This window comes from Myodes glareolus, chromosome 1 (genome assembly GCF_982192425.1).
Source record: "Myodes glareolus chromosome 1, mMyoGla1.1, whole genome shotgun sequence".
NCBI classification, from domain to species: domain Eukaryota; kingdom Metazoa; phylum Chordata; class Mammalia; order Rodentia; family Cricetidae; genus Myodes; species Myodes glareolus.
In genome coordinates this window covers 2,762,910-2,783,788 of record NC_142026.1, presented here as the reverse complement: position 1 = coordinate 2,783,788, position 20,879 = coordinate 2,762,910, and the positions used below count along the sequence as shown (strand labels likewise).

Below are 20,879 nucleotides of genomic sequence, written 5' to 3'. Positions count from 1 at the left end.
TTACCCTTTTTTAAGGCATTAACTTTATTCTCTATATTCTTTTGCTTCTCTCTTCCAAGCCTACGTATGTCTAACACTATGACCCATTTAGAGGTCTTTTATGTCTGAATCTGTCCTATTGTGAATCTGTAATTCTTTACTGTCCAGGAGCACTTCTTAAAAACTTAAGTAGCGCCATGTAGAGGTAATATGTTACTGCCTGTTTCCTGCCCAGTCTAAACCTTAACTGAGCTGTTATTATGGTAATTACGATAGTTCCTGCCTCAGTGTAGCACAGTTCAGCAAGGTGGAGCAGAGCTGGAGCTGCTCCTGCCTCAGCCATTTGGTGCCCTGAGCCGAGCACAGTTCCAGGCACACAGCAGTCCACCTTGTCATCAAGCAAGCCGTAGCACTTTACTCACAAAACCCCATCCAAATTCTCTTTCTCCAACAGAAGACAGAGGTTGTGGTAGAAGCGTAGCCCAGAAAGTCGGTGTTTTAAAACTGTGCGGCTTTTTCTTTTCACCTCCAGGTAGGAGCCACACTCAGCACTTTAACTCTGAGAATGAGCATTTTATCTCAATTACAGCCTAATCTGCCAGGCAGACCACTGTGCAGCTGGGAAACATTTCTCTTTATGGCAGCAGAAATCCGGCATGCTCTTCAGCTTGCCTAAACCTGACCCCGATGTCTGCCCAGGTGCAGGTGAGGGAGTGCTGAGCCATTGGCATGGTCTCAGAGTACTTTCTTCCTGATCCCTAGTGGGTACACGAACATACAGCCCACAAATACTCCATAGCCGGAGTTTGACCAGCGGCACAGCCCAGGAAGCCGCGTTTTAAAATGGCATGGCTTTTTTTCTGCCGCCATTGATGAAACAGGAAATCACTCTACGGCACATCCTAGCAAACAGCAAAAAGCTGTGCTAAATTCTCTTTTTTCTGCATTTAAAATTAAACTCTTTCAGGTTTTACATGGATCCAGTTCACCACGTTGAGGCGCCAATTGTGATGAGGCGAGCAGGCCTGCTTTTCGTCCAGCCCGGCTTCCACACGGCTAGCTTTACACCGAAAATAACAACACACAAATTGTATTCATTTAAACACTGCCTGGCCCATTAGCTCTAGCCTCTTATTGGCTAACTCTCACATCTTGATTAACCCATATCTAGTAATCTGTGTATTACCACAAGGTCGTGGCTTACCAGCAAGATTCTAACCTACATCAATCTCCGGCCGGAGCTTCATGGCGTCTGCCTGACTCTGTTTCTTTCTCCAAGCATTCTGTTCAATCAACTCTGCCTATCTAAGCTGCTGTCCAATCACAGGCCAAGGCAGTCTCTTTATTTAGTCAGTGAAAGTAACACATAGAAAGAAGACTCTCCTACATCACAAAGGGATTCAGATTGGAAAGGAAGAAATCAAACTTTGTTATTTGCAGATGATATGATAGTATACATAAGAGACCCAAAAAACACTACCAGAGAACTCCTACAGCTGATATATACCTTCAGTGATGTGGCAGAACACAAGAGCAACTCAAAAAAACAGTAGCCCTCCCATATAAAAATGATAAAGAAGCTGAGGGGGAAATCAGAGAAACATCACCTTTCACAATAGCCACAAATCACATAACATGTCTTGGGGTAACACTAACCAAAGAAGTGAAAGACCTATTTGACAAGAACTTTAAGTCTTTGAAGAAAGAAATTAAAGAAGATACCAAAAAATGGAAAGATCTCGCATGCTCTTGAAGAGGAAGGATCAATATAGTAAAAATGGCAATCCTACCAAAGCAATCTATAGATTCAATGAAATCCACATGAAAATCCCAACACAATTCTTCACAGACCTTGAAAGAGCAATAATCAACTTCATATGGAATACCAAAAAACCCAGGATAGCTGAAACAATCATGTACAATAAAGGAACTTCTGGAGGCATCACCATCCCTGACACCAAGCTCTATCTATTACAGAGCTACAGTAATGAAAACAACTTGGTACTGGCATAATAACAGAGACACTGACGAATGGAATTGAATGGAAGACCCAGATGTTAATCCACACACCTATGAACACCTGATTTTTAAAGCTAAAATAAATACAATGGAAAAAAGAAAGTATCTTCAACAAATGGTGCTGGCATAACTGATGTCAACATGTAGAAGAATAAAAAATAGATCCAGCCATGCATAAAACTCATGTCCAAATGGATTATTGACCTTGATATAAATCCAATCACACTAAACCTGACAGAAGAGAAAGTGAGAAGTAGCCTTCAATGCATGGGCACAGGAGATCACTTTCTAAATATAACACCGTTATCACAGGCACTGAGAGCAACAATAAATGGGATTGTCTGAAACTGAGAAGCTTCTGTAAAGCAAAGGACATAGTCAATAAGACAAAAAAGGAATGGGAAAATAAGTTCACCAACAAAACAACAGTCAAAGGATTGATCTCCAAAACACATAAAGAACTCAAGAAACTAGACATCAAAATTCTAAATAACCCAATTAAAACTTGGGCACTAAACTAAACAGAAAATTCTCAAAAGAAGAATCTGAAATGGTCAAAAGATACTTCCTTAGATAACAAGGAAATGCAAATTAAAACAATTCTGAGATACCATCTTACACCTGTCAGAATGGCTAAGATCAAAAACACCAATGAAAGCTTATGCTGGAGAGGATGTTCAACCACTTTGGAAATCAGTATGGCAGTTTCTCAGAAAATTGGGAATCAACCTACTTCAGGATCCAACAATACCACTCTTGGGCATATATACAAAAGATGCTCAATCATACTATAAGCACATTTGTTCAACTATGTGCTTGTAGTATGTTCAACTATGCAGCATTATTTGTAATAGCCAGAACCTGGAAACAACCTAGATGCCCCTCAACTGAAGAACAGATAAAGAAAATGTGACATATTTACACATTAGAGTACTACTCAGCGGTAAAAACAGTGACATTTTGAATTTTGCATGCAGATGGATGGAATTAGAAAACACTCTCCTGAGTGAGGTAACCCAGACCCAAAATATGAATATGGCATGTACTCAGTCATAAGTTGTTATGAACTACAAACAAAGGACATTGAGCCTAGAGTTCATGATTCTAGAGAAGCTAAGTAATAAGGTGAACCCGAAGAAAAATATATAAAGACCCACCTGGAAATTGAAAACAGACAGGATCTCCTGACAAAATTGGGAGCATGGAGGTGGAGGTAGAAGAAAGGGTATAAGGGGAAGAGGAGGGGAAAAGGGGAGGGTTGAGGAGAACTTGAAGGAATGGGATAGTCGAGATGGAGGAAGAACATATATGAGAGCAAGAAAATAGATATCTTGATTGAGGGAGCCATTATGGGGTTAGCAAGAAACCTGGCTCTAGAAAAATTCCCAGGAATCCACAAGGATGACCCTAGTTAAGAGCCTAAGAAATAGAGGAGAGGGTGCCCGAATGGCCTTGCCCTGTAGCCAGACTGATGATCATCTTAAATATCACCATGGAACCTTCGTCCAACAACATATGGAAACAGAGGCAGAGACCCACATCGGAGCACTGGACTGAGCTCCCAATGTCTAACTTAAGAGTGGAAGAAGTGAGAATATGAGGAAAGAGGTTAAGACCATGAAGGGGTCATCCACTGAGACAGTTTAACTGAGCTAATGGGAGCTCACCAATTCCAGTCAGACTGGGAAGAAATAAGCATAGGCCAAAACTAGTCCCTCTGAATGTGGTTGACAGTTTTATGTCTGGGGCAGACTGAGGGACCACTGGTAGTGGCACCGAGATTTATCTTTACTGCATGTACTGGCTTTTGTGGATCCTATTCTCTTTGGATGTATACCTTGCTCAGCCTAGATGTAGTAGGTAGAGCCTCGGATGTTCCACAAAGCAATGTATCTTACCTTCTCTTAGAATTAGATGGGGTTTGGTAGGAGGGTGAGTGGAGGGAATGGGAGGAAGGAAGGGAGTAGGAATTTGAATTGGTATTTTTTTTTAAAATCTAATACATTTAAAAAAATGTTGGCTGTCCTACAGGACTTGACTAAGACAATATTACTATTCTTTCTATATTTCATATCTTGTTTTAGAGGCTGAACTTTTTTAAAGGATGAACTTTAAAGAGTTCAGTTTGGAACATGATCTTTAGCAATACGTGTGTGTGTGTGTGTGTGTGTGTGTGTGTGTGTGTGTCTATGTGTGTGTAGCAGAATAAGCCAAACATTTATAAATTGCTTCATATTGTTATGAAAATGCTTAAAAATTATTACGCTTAGCAATTTTCAAGAATACAAAGTTAAAAACTATAGTAACCACAGTTATAAGTCAATCTTTTGAATTTATCACCCTTACTGAATTAGCCTTTGCACATCTTTTCCAATCTTCTCATTAGGAATACACACACACACACACACACACACACACACACACACATTTTTCCTTTTTGTACTTCATTGACAATTTCATACAAATTTTCATAGAAATAATATTTGACATAAGAGCATGTATGGGAATTGGAAACATTTTTCCAGTATTTGATATATTATGCTGATTTAGTATCAGTTGTCTGCTCACAAATTTAGTCATACATACTTAGTATTAACACAAACATACATTGCCGCGTAGAAATTTTCATTCAAATTGGTAATAAATCAAACATACCAGTCTCATGTCTATACACTTTAAAATACATAGTGGTTTGGATTCACTATGTAGCTGAGATTGACCTTGAACTTCTGATCCTCCTGCTTCTACCTTCTCAAGTGCCAATATATACTATGTCAATAAAATATATAGAATACAAAAAGTGAATTACAATTGTTACATATGTTACAGTTAACATCACCTAGTGGTAGCTAGTTATTCAAAGTACAAGTACAGGGACTGGGAAGATGGCTCAGTTGATACTGCATTTGCTATGCAAGGAGGAGAACCTCGGTTCAATCACCAGCACCCAGATAAAAAAGCCAGACAAACCAGCTGATGAGATTGCTAAGCAGATAAGGACTTGTCATCAGCCTGACAATCTAAATTCAATCTTCACAACCAACATGGTGGAGAGAAACAAATTGCCCTATGACATTCAGATGTGCACCCAGATTCATGTACAAAAATAATTCATGTACCATACTGCACCTGTAACCTCAGCACTGGAAAGGAGACACATGAAGATCCTTGGAGCTTTCTGGTCAGACAGTAAGAACATGTCTCAAAAAATAAGGTGCCCCTTGACAGGCAGATCTCTGTGAGTTCAATGTCTACAAAGCAGCTCCAAACTAGCCAAAGATACAAAGTGAGACCCAGCCTCAAAATAAATAAAAATAGGGTAAAGAGGAATTGAGAAAGACACTGAGTAAGTCACACTGGTTATCAAGCTCCAAGGATTAGTCTGTCTCCATCTCCCCAGTACTGGATTTATAAGCAAACCCTGCTGACCCTAATCTTTTGATGTGGATTCTAAAGACCACATTTTAAGTTCTTATGCTTATATACCAAGTACTTTACTGAGTTATCTCCCAACCTTCCACATGTAGATCTTCTGTGCATCTTTTCACACTGTTTTCATATAGAAAGAGATTCTTTTAAGATTAACATACAGAAGACTCTCTCTACAGACTCACAAATTTATGGCACTCAAGGTTTTGTTTTGTTAATTTGTCATGTGCGTACAATGGATGTGTGCAAGCATGTGTAAAGAGGCACACAGTGTATGCATGAAGAACAAAGGACAATCTCAGGCATCCATTTTGTTTGTGACAATGTTTCTGTTGGATTTCTATTGCATGAGCCAGGTTAGCTTGCCTGTGAACCTGCACGGTTTTTCTTCTCTCCACTTCCAATTTCTTCATAAGAACACCATAATTATCGACATTTATGCTTTCATATCAAGCTTTACATGAGTTCCAGGAATCTGAATGCAGGTCCTCAAGCGTATGTTGCTCATAAGCTCACTGAGCCACCTCCTCAGGCCAATACTGAGGCTTTAACATTATGGTCACACTGGTGGTGCAGGCCTTAATCTTAGCACTCCAGAGACAGGTGTCTCTCTCCAGCCTGGTCTATTTAACAAGTTGTTTGTAAGCCAGACAAGTTACAAAGTAAAACTCAATCTCAATAGTATCATTTATAAGACATACCCTGAAATTCTATGTCTCCAATTTCTATATGGATCATATAAACTTTCACAGAATGCCAATGCATGGATCACAAATTCTTCAATCGACGTCTGATCAGCCATTTCCTTTTCCTTTTTTTTGCTTTTTAACTGAGAATAAAATTAAACATAAAATTAAAGGTATGTTTCAATTATCAGCTTTCAATAAGTCATTTTTATTTACAGAAGCCTAACTTTGCTTTTGATTCCTTAAGAGTCATTTAATTATATGGATTAGATACATTCTCTCAGATATTAAATTCTTCCTAGAATAAGTTTGAAATAGTCAAACACCTTTGGAAATCATACTTTTCAGCAAGATTTATAATAAATTTATACATAAAATGAAACATTGTGACATTTTTAAAAACTATAAAAAAATTTAAATTAAAATAAAGTGTCAGACAATGGTGGTACACACTGCCTTTAATCCCAGCACTCGGGAGTAGGAGACAGAGGTAGGTGAATCTCTGTGAGTTCGAGGCCAGCCTGGTCCACTAATTTAGTTCCAGGGCAGCCAAGGCTACACAGAGAATTTGCCTATCTCGAAAAAACAAAAACCAACCAACCAACCAACAAAAAGTATAAATAGCTAATCTACTTTTAGAAAATAAAGGATTTAGGGCTGGAGAGATAACTCAGTGGTTAAAAGCATTGGCTGCTCTTCCAGAGGAGCCAGGTTCAATTTTCAGCACCTACATGGCAGTTCACAACTGTTTGTAACTCCAGTTCCAAGAGCTCCAACACCCTTATACAGGCAAACTAATGTACATGAAATAAAAATAAATAAATCATTTTTTAAAAAAATAAAATACAAGATTTATAAAATCGATTGTCTTTTCAATTACTACCTTCTTTGAAAACATTTAGCAAGGTTAATAACAAGATTAAAAAAACAAAAAAAGTAAAACCTAGTTAGTCTCAATAAAGCAATAAGAAGGAATGTATTCACACCTACTTGCTGAATATACAGTGTTGTCATGGTAATAACATGATTAATATAGGAGCAAGTCCCAATTTCTTCTACATTTGATAAATTCCTAGGAGATAAAAGAATAACATGCATTATATATGAGCAATATGTTGCTAGTATATTCAGCATGGATCCTGAGAACAGATATTGGCAAATGAAATATTAATGATATTAAAAAAGAAAATAATGCATAGAGCGTTGCCATTATTCAAGTATGTCCCATTATTTATTTTACTCTACTTTCTGAATTTTAGCTCCTTTATTTTGACTTTTGTCCTATTTTGTAAACTGTATCAGAAATCCTACAACACAAGGGGGATCCATCTTTAAATATTCTAAGAGGACATAGCATTATATTCTATTTAAAGCAGAGAGTCCTTAAGGACTTTAGTTGTGACATATACTAAGATAATTTAAGAGACCTAAATATTTTCTTGACATTACTGTTAAAAGTTTTGCAATAAACTAATAAAGTTTTCTGTTCTGAGACACTGTTATCTATAAAAAATTGTCTATCTTAAAATCTAGATGTTCACAGAACAGGAAAAGTTAATAAGACTTCACACCTTAAAAAATTAAACTATGACACCTTAGTGGTTTCTCTAATGTAGGAATAGTTAAAATTCTCTGTGCAGGAACCAGAGATGGTTCAGTGGTTATGAATATATACTGCTCTTTCATAGAATCCAAGTTTGGCTCCCAGTACCAACATCAGCTGGTTCACAACCATCTGTAACTCCAGATCAAGGAGATCTGATGTCCTTTAGCCTTTGTAAGCACCTACCACAAGTACATACACACATACACATTGTTTTAAATTTTAAAGTCTGTGTGTAGCCGACAATGTGCTACATATAAATAATATGCAGAATGAAAAATGTTCAACATTATCAGTCATGAAAACCACTTCCAGATTCACTAGAAAGACAAGAGCAGAAAAGACAGTAAGTATTAGCAAGGATGTACAGAAAATGAAACCTTCAAGCTGACAGGATTTTAAATTCTAATAGCTACTCTGTAAAACAGTTTGGCAGTTTCTTAAGAGATTAAAAATTCAGCATTGTTGGAGCTGGAAAGATGGCACAAAGGGTAAACGCATCTGCCACCAAGCCTGACAACCTGAATTAAATCCCAGGAACACCAGGAGACAACCAACTCTTCCAAACACACACAGACACACACACACACACAGAACACCAGGAGACAACCAACTCTTCCAAACACACACAGACACACACACACACACAGAACACCAGGAGACAACCAACTCTTCCAAACACACACACACACACACACACACACACCCCAAATATACTATAATCAAAACAAAACTGAATGTCTTTATGAACTGATTAATAAGTTCTAAAGCTGACTGTAGCAAAAGTACATTTTTTTGTTTAAAAATAATGAATGACATTATTAAGTGGGTCAATTACATGACCTGTGAATTATCTCTCAGCAGTTACAAATTAAAATTTACAAATATTTATAAATGACTTTTTTTATGGTTTTTCGAGACAGGGTTTCTCTGTGTAACAGAACCCTAGTTGTCCAGGAACAAGGCTGGCCTTCAATTCACAGAGATCCACCTGCCTCTACCTCTTGAGTGCTGGGATTAAAACGCCCAACTTTAAAAGTTATATGAGAATTAGTGCTGGGAAAAGAGAAAGGTCCAGGGGAAATGGACCTATAGGTAAATTTTTATTGAACTGTTCTTTGTTATCATTACAGTTCTACAAATAGTGAGAACACTTCTTTATGTTTAATAGGGATAGCCTATCTGGGTGGTACCCGCAGTAGCCTTTAAGGCTATGCCTCTGAGGCACAGACAAAGCAGTAAAAGAGCACTTACGAATTAATAAAATGAGTCCATCAACTGATAAAATGACCAAACATAACAACTGCCAGTTTGGGAACTACAGCTCTAGTGCCACCTATGCTTCTGTTTAATCCCATTCTCATGTGCTCTTTCATTCTCAAAAATACTCTCTTTTCATTCTTTTCCTCCTTCCCCTCTGCCTCCCATTCTCCCAATCAAAATAAAACAAATGGATCTAAATAAGGAAGGACTTTCAGTTTCTGATCCAAACTGAAAGTCTAAGTGTCATCACCACTGTCATGTTCACAATTAGACAAAATCCAAATGAACTTAAACTTTGTTTGTTTGTTTTTGAGACAGGGTTTCTCTGTGTAACAATCTTTTTTTTTTTAACAGATCCAACATAATAGTTTATTCACTACAACACCAAACATATATTGAGTAGCTATAGCTTAGAGATAAGTGAAATGATTTGCAGTAGTATTGTGTTTTGTTTTGATTTTTCCTTTTATGTGTATAGGTGCTTTGCTTGCATGTATGTCTGGGTACCACTGTTGTCCAGTGCCCTCAGAGGTCAGAAGACGGTCTCACAATCCCTGCAACTGGAGTGACAGATGGTTGTGTGCTGCCATGTAGGTGCTGTGGATACAAGCGAATATAACCTGGTCCTCTGGAAGAGCCCCAAAATACAGCAACATTTTTAGAGACTTCAGAAGGAAAATCTAAGGTCTCTTAGACTGACTGATGACTTTGCAGATAAAAAAACTAAAAGCATAATCCACTGGGGGAACAAAAGAGACTCACTAAATTTAAAAACTTCTGTGCCTCAGTATTAAGAAAATAAAAAGACAACTTGTAGACAATGAAAAAAAAAAACATTTACCAATCATCTGAAAAAGAAACTGTATATCAAAATATTTACAGACCTATCAAAATAAGAACACAATCCAATTTTAAAATTTGGCAAGAATAATATAGGTACTTCACCAAAAAACATTATGAATAGTCTCAAAAAAGATGTTAAATATTTTATATCATTAAAGAACAACAATAAAATACTAGACACCTATTGCAATAGCTAAAAGCTAAAAGAATGACTATTGGTGGAGGCTGTTCATTTGTTTCCTGGCTGCTCAGCCCCGAAATAATCACACAGATACTGTATTATTTGAAAAAAGTTATAATTACAGTTTTCCTTAGTTATGATAAAAGATAAAGTAGATATAAATATTTTAACTGTAATTCTTGCTTGAAACCTGTTTTATTATATGTAATTTTACTATGTTAGAGTTAAATCCTTCCTTTTTATTTAGACAGAAAAAGGTAGTTGATGTATGCTGTGAATATGTTTTATTGCCATTGGAAAATAAAGAAGCAGCTGTTTTCGGCCAATGGCTTAACAGAGTAAAGCCAGGCTGAAAGATATATCAAGAGACGCCATGTAGCCGCCCACAGGAGACAGATGTGCCTTACCTTACTAGTAAGCCACAGTCACGTGGCAATATACAGATTAATAGAAATGGGTTAATCTAAGATGTAAGAGCTAGCCAATAAGAAGCTAGAGCTAATAGGTCAAGCAGTGATTTAATTAATACAATTTTTGTGTATTACTTTGTGTGTACTTTGAGTCTGGTTGGCCAGGCATAAACAAGCAGCCTCTGCCAACAAGTGGCATCATCAAATATTGAAAAATGTAACTGGAGAAATGGCTTGTCAGTTAAGAGCACCTCTTCCAGAGGACCCAGGGTCAATTCCCAGCACCTACATGGCAGCTCACAATTGTCCATAACTCCAATTCCAAGAGATCTGGCACCCTCAAACAGACATGCATGTAGGCAAAAACACCAATGAACATGAAATAAAAACTGGAAAATGGGGAACAGCAGGAATCCTCATTCACTGACTATGATAATGTTATAACCATGTGATATAGCATTATTGTTCCTAGGTATTTGTCTACATGGGTTGAAAATTATCCATATAAAACCTGGACACAAATATTTATAAATTTTATAAATAACAGTCACAAACTAGAAGCAACCATATATCCTTCAGTATAGTTAAATAAACAAACAAACTGTGGTACCATTAAAGAATCATACAAACAAGTATCACTAACAAGTATTATTATAGTTTTGGTAATAATTATGCAAAAATTTTTACTTTTTTATACCACATACCTGCAAAGAATAATAAAGAATTTGACGAGCAAAATTGGCAATGCTTGTTGCTGTTCCTCTAACCCATCAGCTGTTTTCTGAACACAATGTAGCAGCTGGATCCTTAGAACCTGAAGAATATTATCAGGAAGCAAAGATATTCCTGGAGGCATATCATCTACCCTGTTAGATATGGGCAAGGAGATAGTGTTGAAACTTAAGACAGATAATTAATTAATTAAATGCAATAACAAAATTTCAAGAGTGGCTGACTGTGAAGATTTGCATCTTCCACCTGAAGTAAAAACAGTCTTGTGGAAGATTCTATCTTGCATGTGTGAAATCTGGGGCTGAACTGAATAGCTAGTGTCAGACCACTGAAAGGATAGTAGCTTACCAAAGCAAAGAGGTTTCTAAGAGCCTGGTATAATACTGCCCAGGAAGACTGCTAAGATCACTGTGCAATATCTGTCATGTGAACTCGGTCATGTAGTAGTATCAAACTGTTAGCATAGCTACAGGTCTTACATTAATAAAATTCTTTTGCCAAAAAATTAATAATCTCACCCAATGGTAATAAACCAGTGTTTCTACATACCTGGTAGGAAGCTTTTCAAAGTCAACATCTAAAAATTGTTCATAACTTAAAACAAAATTGTCCAACCATAGTCTCAGGTAATCTGGATCTTTCTGAAATTAGAAGATCATCACAATATTATCTGTCAGAAAAGCAATGCTTTCACACCTAAGTAATTACCTAAGTGGGAACAATAGCCATTCACAGGATCACATCTGTAATCTGAGAATCCCCCTCACCTTTGTCTCTTCAACACTTCTTTATGGCAGTCAAATTTCAACATGTAATTTAGGAGTATAAAGACTTAATCATTAAACATCATAGCTTAAGCACTGATCTAAGGCAAAGGGATCACTAGCAAAGTTATTTGTTTCCCTAAAATAAAAGCATTATGCTATAATCCAGAATCTCAAAGAATGTTCCCAGAATATATAGCAATTGCTGACCTTTGAAGATTTGTTTTTCTATTACTATATTGGTTCAAAATCAGCTTATAAATTACCACTATCTACTTCACAAGAGAAATCAGAAGATAGAAATATTTTAGACAAAGAATAGTACCATGAGACATTTTCTAATACTTATTACTTGCTTTTTATGTTTCAAATTAGAATGTTATTTGTCTATTTATTCATTTATTTACCCACTAGGGTTAGAACTCCAAAAATACAAGTACCCAGGGTTCTCCTTAGTAGTTGCTTTAAAAGAAAAATAAGCAGAGGATTACTTCTTGGTAAAAGTTAGGCACAAAACAATCACACACACACACACAAAGTAAAAAATTAATGCATTTCTCTTCATATTTTATTTAGCAACTCTCTAGTATCTGGTTCAAATTCTACACAATACTCTACATTTTAAGCCCTTATTCTGACTCCAAAGGTCAGTACTACCAAGTGTTGGGAAAACACAGAATTCTCCTAGGAAACTGAATAATCACAAAGAAGAAGGTACTGTTTCATTTAAGAAGTATATAAAGTGCTTTTTATACTTCTTAAATGGTGATGCATGCCTATAATCCCAGCACTCAGAACACAGAGGCAAATGGTTTTGTGAGTTTGAAGTCAGCCTAGTCTACAGAGCAAGTTTCAAGAAAGGCCCCAAAGCTACAGAGAAACCCTGCAACTAAAAAGTATCCTCTATTTACTGAAAAAGGCCTGGAACAGCAGGAATTTTTAACTTTTATCTTTTTTTGTTTGTTTGTTTTGCTTTGCTTTTTGGGACAGGGTTTCTCTGTAACTTTGGAGCCTGTCCTGGAACTTGCTCTGTAGACCAGGCTGGCCTCAAACTCACAGTGATCCACCCATCTCTGCCTCTAAATGCTGGGATTAAAGGTGTGTGCCTGGCCTTAATCTATTTTCTTATTTATACCTTACACTATCCAGAAAGGGTTTGGTTTTCCTAATTTGAGAGATTACAAAAGAATGTATAACTTGTCCAAAGTCATAAACTAAAAACTGTAGTGTTGCAAAGATACATGAATCCAACAGGTGCCCATTCTACTACACCATACTGGCTGTGAACCATGGACGCAAGCAGGGGTAGGGATTTAGTAGGTTAAAAAAAGAAAAGGATGGGTTCAGTCAGGAACCATCAAGCCAAGGCTATAAAAATGTTAGCATACAAAATAATAGTATCTCTTACAGCTTGGAAAAATTTGTAGATGAACTACACTTTGCTGTTAAGGGTCATAAAAAGGAGCCTAAAATCAGAAATAGTAGTGATTGTATTATTTTTCCTCAGTATAGAACAATAAAAATATAATCAGAGTTCTCCTTACCAGTTTTCCAACAGAGCAGAGGATTACCTATTAGTCACTCTTGTGATTAAGTTCAGTATACTGAAACACCACAGCATGGTCTTACCTCCCTATTTGTACATTTACTAACACAACACACAAATATAGTGAGTATTTCAAGAGCGCTACGGTCAACTCAATATCACCTATACTTAAATCCCAGCATTCAGGAGGCAAAGGTTAGAGGACTGTGTGATCTAATACTGAGTTCCAGGCAAGCAAGAGCTACAATGTGAGTCCCCATCTCAAGAAACAAAATTAAACAAAACAATAACAACATAACAATTGAATAAAAAGATAAAATGACACCAGGCAGTGGTGGCACACACCTTTAATCCCAGCACTCAGGAGGCAAAGGCAAGTGAGTTCCAGGCCAGGCAGGGATATGGAGAAACCCTGTCTTGAAAAAGCAAAAACAAAACAAGCAAAAAATGGTTAACTACTGAATGCCAACAGCAAACACATAAAGTCTATGACCCAATTATCATTTTTCTGAAGTTTAGAAGTAGCCTGATATCTGAATCTCAATGTTTTCACACAAAATTATACTCAACAATTTCATGGTATATTCTAACAGTGACAAACACGCCATAATGCAAACAACACCAGAAGACCTAGAGATAAAAACTATCATTATAAATTATACTGACCCAAGTCAAAAGTAGCCATATGCAAACCCATACATATGTGTCTTAGCTTCAAAGTCTTCAGTGGTGGAAAAACCCAGTCTTTAATACTAAAATAAGGAACAGGCAGTTTCCTTAATTCCAATAGAGTATACACTCGAGGTATTAGATAACACCACTAGACAAGAGAGATCCAGAAGCAGACTTAGCAGAACATTCATCATCTTGAATGACTTTCAAATCTAAAGAGCAGACTCTTATACCCACTTCAGATTCAAAAAAACAAAGACAAAAATGAAAATTATACAAAAATAAGAATTTCCAAGAGTACAGACGCAGAAGAAATAAAAGAGTGACCTTGGCAGTACAAAACCATAGCAGTTTCTCTGGAGGTAGAAGGAGCAGGGATTACTTGGTTTTCAGGGTTGCCATGAACTACTACTTATGTGCGTATCATTCTTCCCTTCCCTGAATTTTTACTGTGGCGCTCCCATTTTAGTTTTAACACTCTGTGTTGGCTTTGTGGTGGACATATATTGATGGTGTCTTCTGAATTAGACTTTAGTATCAAGAGAAGTCACAAATGGACTTGATGATGTCTGTCTGTGTCATCACAAGATCCTGGTTCAAGATTACGTTCATAAATACAGGAGGTTTTAAGTTACGGAGATTAAAAAAAGTGTATTTTACATATAGCAGGGATATGAATAACTGTGATCAAGAAAGTAAACTGTAATAGAATGGATTCTTGATTTCAGTATATTACTTTGCAGTAAAAACTTTTGTTAAGTGGTGCACACCTTTAATCCCAGCACTTGGGAGGCAGAGGCAAGTGGATCACTGAGTTTGAGGCCAGCCTAGTCTACAGAGTGAATGCCAGAACAGGCTCCAAAACCACTGATAAATCCTGCCTCAAAAAACAAAACAAAACAAAAAAATCTTTTTGTGGTTTTGGAGGGCTTAAGGTTTTTTGGCTTTTTTAAACAGTGTGTCATGACTGACCTATATCTATGTGGAACCAGGCTTGCCTTGAACTTGGAGATCTACCTGCATTTTTCCCCATGGCTTGTATTAAGGGTGTGTGCCACCGCCACCAACTCCCTTACAGAAAAATTTGTCGTGTAATTTTGCAGTAAAGGAAAAGAAGCTGTAGCAAGGGCAACTCAACATGTAAACAGAATAACTGAGCAAAGCTTTATTTCTAAAATTGCAGTTTCAGAGAACTATCAGAGGTTGGTTTCTGGGATGCCTAACTTACAAGTAAGAATCTTTAAAGTTTGTATTATTCATATTAACTTGTTAGCTACTTCAATCATCTTGGGAATAAACAATATTGTTACATAAAGTTATGAGAATGTAATTCATAGAGTAATAAGTTCCTTACATCATACACTCTAGAATTACAGAAGGATATTTGGAAATTACAAACTATTTCAATGTTCTAGATGCCAAAATGTGGTCTACAGACCAATATTCTTGAACAGTTTGATGCAAAAAAAAAAGAAAAAAAGAAAAAGGAAACCTTTTTAAATGATAAAAGCAGCATGGCAACCAATTTAATTCTGAATTTAATAACAAAATTGAGAAAAACAAGTGGTTTATAGCTCAATAGTACTGCACCTGTTTAGCATGCATGAGGGCCTGGATTCATTCCCTAATATAATTAAATGAATAAATAAGTAGAGAACTTTTATTTTTAACATCTTTCATTATCACTCTTTTTAGACTGCTTTACTGAAACTACCAACAATCTCCACAATGTTTGGAGGAGTAATTTTTTTGAGTGTGAGAAAGAGACTCTGTGTGTGTGTGTGTGTGTGTGTGTGTGTGTGTGTGTGTACCAAACATCCATATAAAGGTTTTTGCCTTCCACCTCGCTTGAGGTAGGGTCTCTTACCACTGAGAACAGGCTAACTGGTTCACCTGTCTCCAACTCCTATCTCATCTCACTGTAGCAAACTGTGATTACAGATGTGCACTAATACCAGAACTCTAGCATCTACACTTCCAAAACAAGAACGTCCGACACTGAGCCTCCTCCTCAGCCCTAGTTTTTCATTTTGTTCTGGAACTCAGAATTCTCCTTTCTCAGCCTCCTGAATACTAAATGTACAAAATGTACACTACTACACCCAACCTTCCAAATGCTTTTCTTGAATGCTATATTTTACTCTTCTGGACTATTTCATAAACCGTTCTACTTTCTGAGGCACCAACACTCTTAGTCTCCCATTCAAACTCCTAAACATATATTATTATATACCTAAGGCATGAAAATATTGGACTTCTCTCTTGCTATCAGAAATTCTTCAGGTCCAAAACATCCTGATTTTTACCCTCTTCTTCTAATGTACAGATAATTTCTAATATAACTCTCAAATATTTATTTCGAGCACAAACCTCCCTTTTGAACTCCATATCTACTTCTGAAGTACCTGAATATCCCTCAAGGACCAAAAACTCAAAATGCTCACCTAGAAACCTAGTAATCTTATACTAGTTAACTTTGCAAAAGTATCAGTTTCCAAAGCATAGATTAAGTGCTATATATGCTATCAACTACTAGGGAACTTTAGATAATCAAAAGAATTTTAACAAAACATGATTTTTTGAGACAGGGTCTCACTACACAGCCAAGCTAGTCTGAAACTCTCCATGTAGACCAAGCTGGTCTTGAACTCAGAGATCTGTTTATGCATCCTGAACGTACAGATTAAAGATGTGTGCCACCACGACCAGGCCAACAATAAAAAGTTTTCATGCCATTTTAACATTCTGAAAGAGTAGTACATGATGAGCACAGACAAAACCACAGAGGTAATATTCGTTTCCTAAAGACAAGCTCCAGGTCTTCTGATGTAAACTATCCAGGACCTGAAACAAACATAGCTAAAACCCACCAGTAAAATTTTTCAAAATCCAAATAAAAGAAAGTACATTACATTTTATCTAAATAAAACATCATTAAATCCTACTTTTACTATACAGCAAAACTTTTATTCTGTAAAGGAAATTTACTCTGAGTTCACTGCAAAACTATTTCAGTCATATTCCAGATTTAGAAGGACAAAGGGCAACATCAGGAAATGAAGCATCACAAAGGTTCCAAACAAAGTTGGTTTAGAATTAGGGAAAATAAAAAGTCATACTATTATTCAAAATAACTAAGCACTATGCTTACTTAAAAGGCAATTTGAAAATTAAGATTAAAGCTTAAAATATTTTATTAGCTCAGTTTCATTATCACCAAAGAGAGAAAAACTACCCTTGACTGTAAATATAAAGACCAACAGAAATTATGACACAAAATATTAATAACATTTTCTTACTTTTAATGTAAATGTCAATAAAACAAATTTATTTTTCCTCAACAACTTTGAGAGATAAATAAAAGTTACTTTATTTTTCCAATTTGACAGATGAGAAAATGGAAATATAATAGATGAGCAAATTTGAGGTCCTTAAGATCAAAAGCAGAATCAGAACTAAATTTTGGATCCATTTCTACGAGCGCCACTTAATTTTTCAATGTAATCTGAATATCAAAAATAACAGAAAAAGATCAAACACCCCTAAAGCATCAGTACTAGAGAGGATAAGACAGAAATACCAAGAGCCCTGGCTGGGCTAGAGCACCTGTTGCTACATAAGAGGATCAGGGCTCTGTCCCCAGCACCTAAATGATGGGTCACAGTCACAAACTTCAGTTTCAAGGAATCCAATGCCTCTTCTGACCTCCACAGCACCAAGAACACAAGTGGTACGTATATATACAAGTAGCCAAAACATTCACAATAAATAAATTTAATTTAAAAAAAAAGAGTTCTACACGAGCCTGGGATAAATGACTCTGTTTTAAAAAACATAATTAATGAGTACTGATTTTCAACCTACTTTATGGCACATTTCAAAATGTTGCCCCTCTATCACTTTGTGATAATTTTTACCAACTAGAATGAAAACGAGACAAACACACCTATACTCCTGCAACCTCTATTGCACTTTGAAACACAGATTGCTCCAATACTAAGGGGACTTAAGAGGTGAGTGAACAGCCACGCAGCGGGACACCCCACTCTCTAGGGCCTCCACAGTGGGACAAAACCCCAGGGCCCCTTCCCCAAATCCCTTGGCTTTTCTAGCCAGCCAGTAGAAGAATGTCCTGCAGGTAGGCTCCCCAAAACCAGTTCCATCTACTGGATCCTCTAAGCTACTTGCCCCACCCTGCCTATGAACTAAGTAAGAGCTTGCTACAATACTGAGGGGACCAAGAGCTTGCTACAACACTAAGGGGACCAAGTGAGAGGACGAAGAGAGCGAACAAGGAGAGAAGACCAAAAAAGCAGGCTTAGAGAGACCTCAGAGGCTTTCTGAGACAGACACTGACAGTACAGAGCACACCAAGAAAAACTCCCAAACACTCCAAAGATTGGACCAAGACACAAAGACATAAAGCCTCATTTGAAGGAAGAGATGGGTAGACACCATGCAAGAATTCCTCCAACAACCTAAAAACAACATGGTAACACCAGAACCAAGCAAAAACAGAACAGGAAGACTAGATCATCCTAACACAAAAAAAGAAGAAAATGTCTTTAAACTTAACTATATGTAAATGATGGAGACCTTTAAAGAGGAAACGAAAAACTCCCTTAAAGAAACAGAAGAAAAGACAAACAAAAAATTGGAAGAAATTAATAAATCATTCAAAGAAACCCAAGAAAATCAAGAAAAAACAATCAAACAAGTGAAGTAAATAGGTCAAGACTTGAAGACTGAAATAGGGGTAATAAAGAAAACACAAACCAAGGGAATTCTGGATATGGAAAATCAGGGTAAATGAACAGGAACTACAAAGACAAGAATAACAAACAGAATACAAGAGATAAAAGAAAGAACCTCAGGTGTTGAAATACTATAGGAAAAAGTAGATTCATTGCCCAAAGAAAACATTAAATCCAACAAATTCTTAACACAAAACATCCAGGAAATCTGGGACACTATGAAAAGAAAAAATTTAAGAATAATAGGGATAGATGAAGGAGAAGAAATACAGCTCAAAGGCACAGAAAATATATTCAATAAAATCATAGAAGAAAACTTTCCCAACCTAAAGAACCTATGAAGATACAAGAAGATTACAGACCACCAAATAGACTCCATCAAAAAACAAAAAACAAAAAAAGTCAACTTGACATATGATAATCAAAACACAAAACATACAGAATAAAGAAAAAATATTAAGAGCTGCAAAGGAAAAAGGTCAAGTAACATATAAAGGTAGACCTAGCAGAATTACACCCAATTTCTCAATGGAAACTTTGAAAGTCAGAAGATCCTGGACAGATGTGCTGCAGACACTAAGAGACTATGGGATGTAAAAATAGACTACTATACCCAGTAAAGTTTTCAATCACCATCAATGGAGAAAACAAGATATTCCATGACAAAAACAGTAATTAAATATTATGTACCCACAAACCCAGTCCCACAGAAAGTACTAGAAGGAAAACCCCAACTCAAGAAATTGTACCCACAAAAGCACAGGCAACATATAACCCCCCACCAGTGTTACCAAAGAAGAGAAACACACAAACACTACTATCAAAACATAAAATGGAATAACCACCATTGATCATTAATATCACTTAATATCAATGGACTCAATTCACCTATATAAAGACACTGGTTAAGAAAATGGATACAAAAACAGGATCCAACATTCTGCTGTATACAAGAAACATACCTCAACCTCAAAGATAGATCCTACCTCAGAGTAAAGGGTTGGGAAAAGGTTTTCCAATCAAATGACCTAAGAAACAAGTGTATGTGGCTATACTAATAAATAACAAAATAGATTTCAAACTAAAATCAATCAGATGACATAGAGAAGGACCTTTATACTCGTAACAGGAACAATTCATAAAGATGCAGTCTCCATCCTGAACATCTAGCCAAATACAAGAGTACCCACAAATGTAAAACAAACATTACTAAAGCTTAAATTGCACACCAAACCTCACATACCAATAGTAGGAGACTTCAACACACTCCACTCTCCCCAATAGACAGGTCAACAAGAAAGAAACTTAACAGAGAAACAAGAGAACTCACAAATGTAATGAATCAAATGGACTTAACAGACATCTATAGAACATTCAACCCAAACAAAAAAAGAATATACCTTCTTCTCGGCACCTCATGGAACCTTCTCTAAAATTGATCATATACTCGGTAACAAAGCAAACCTCCACAGATAAAAAAAAAAATGGGAGTAATCCCCTTTTTATTGGATTAAAGTAAGAATTTAATAACAATACTACTCTCAAAAAGCCTACAAACTCATGGAAATTAAACAGTGAACTATTAAATCACCTCTAGGTCAAAGAATAAATAAATAAGGAAATTAAAAACTTCCTAGAATTCAACAAAAATGAAGGCACAACATAGCCAAACCTATGGGACACTATGAAAGCAGTGCTACGAGGAACGTTCATAGCACTAAGTGTCCACATAAAAAAACTGGAGAAAGTCACATTTCTGACTTGAGAGCACACCTGAAAGCTCTAGAACAAAAAGAAGCAGACTCACCCAGGAGGAGTAGAAGACAGCAAATAATCAAATTGGGGGCTGAAATCAACAAAAATAGAAAAAAGGAAAACAATACAAAGAACAAAGAGCTGGTTCTTTGCGAAAAATCAACAAGATTGACAAACCCTTATCCAAACTAATCAAAAGGCAGAGAGAGAACATCCAAATCAACAAAGTCAGAATTGAAAAGG

General features: G+C 36.5%; 1 protein-coding gene across 10 annotated transcripts in view; it reads right to left on the bottom strand.

Annotated features, from left to right (window-relative positions):
- The window catches only part of Nbeal1 (neurobeachin like 1), a 194,684-nt gene that overhangs the window by 160,192 nt on the left and 13,613 nt on the right, over positions 1-20,879 (bottom strand). For 5 of the 10 annotated variants that reach the window (XR_015737269.1, XM_087903350.1, XM_087903346.1 and 2 more), the window contains exons 3-6: positions 11,695-11,786; positions 11,118-11,279; positions 7,104-7,185; positions 6,129-6,256 (exon numbers count right to left, since the gene is read on the bottom strand). Coding sequence is in view for 8 of the 10 variants with exons in the window: in XM_087903350.1 (XP_087759476.1) it covers positions 6,129-6,256; positions 7,104-7,185; positions 11,118-11,279; positions 11,695-11,786 (464 nt within the window). In the remaining 2 variants the exon portion in view is untranslated. Of the gene's footprint in view, positions 1-6,128; positions 6,257-7,103; positions 7,186-11,117; positions 11,280-11,694; positions 11,787-13,800; positions 13,872-20,879 lie in introns of those variants that run through there. The other 5 variants (XM_087903367.1, XM_087903359.1, XM_087903357.1 and 2 more) reach the window with 4 other exon arrangements.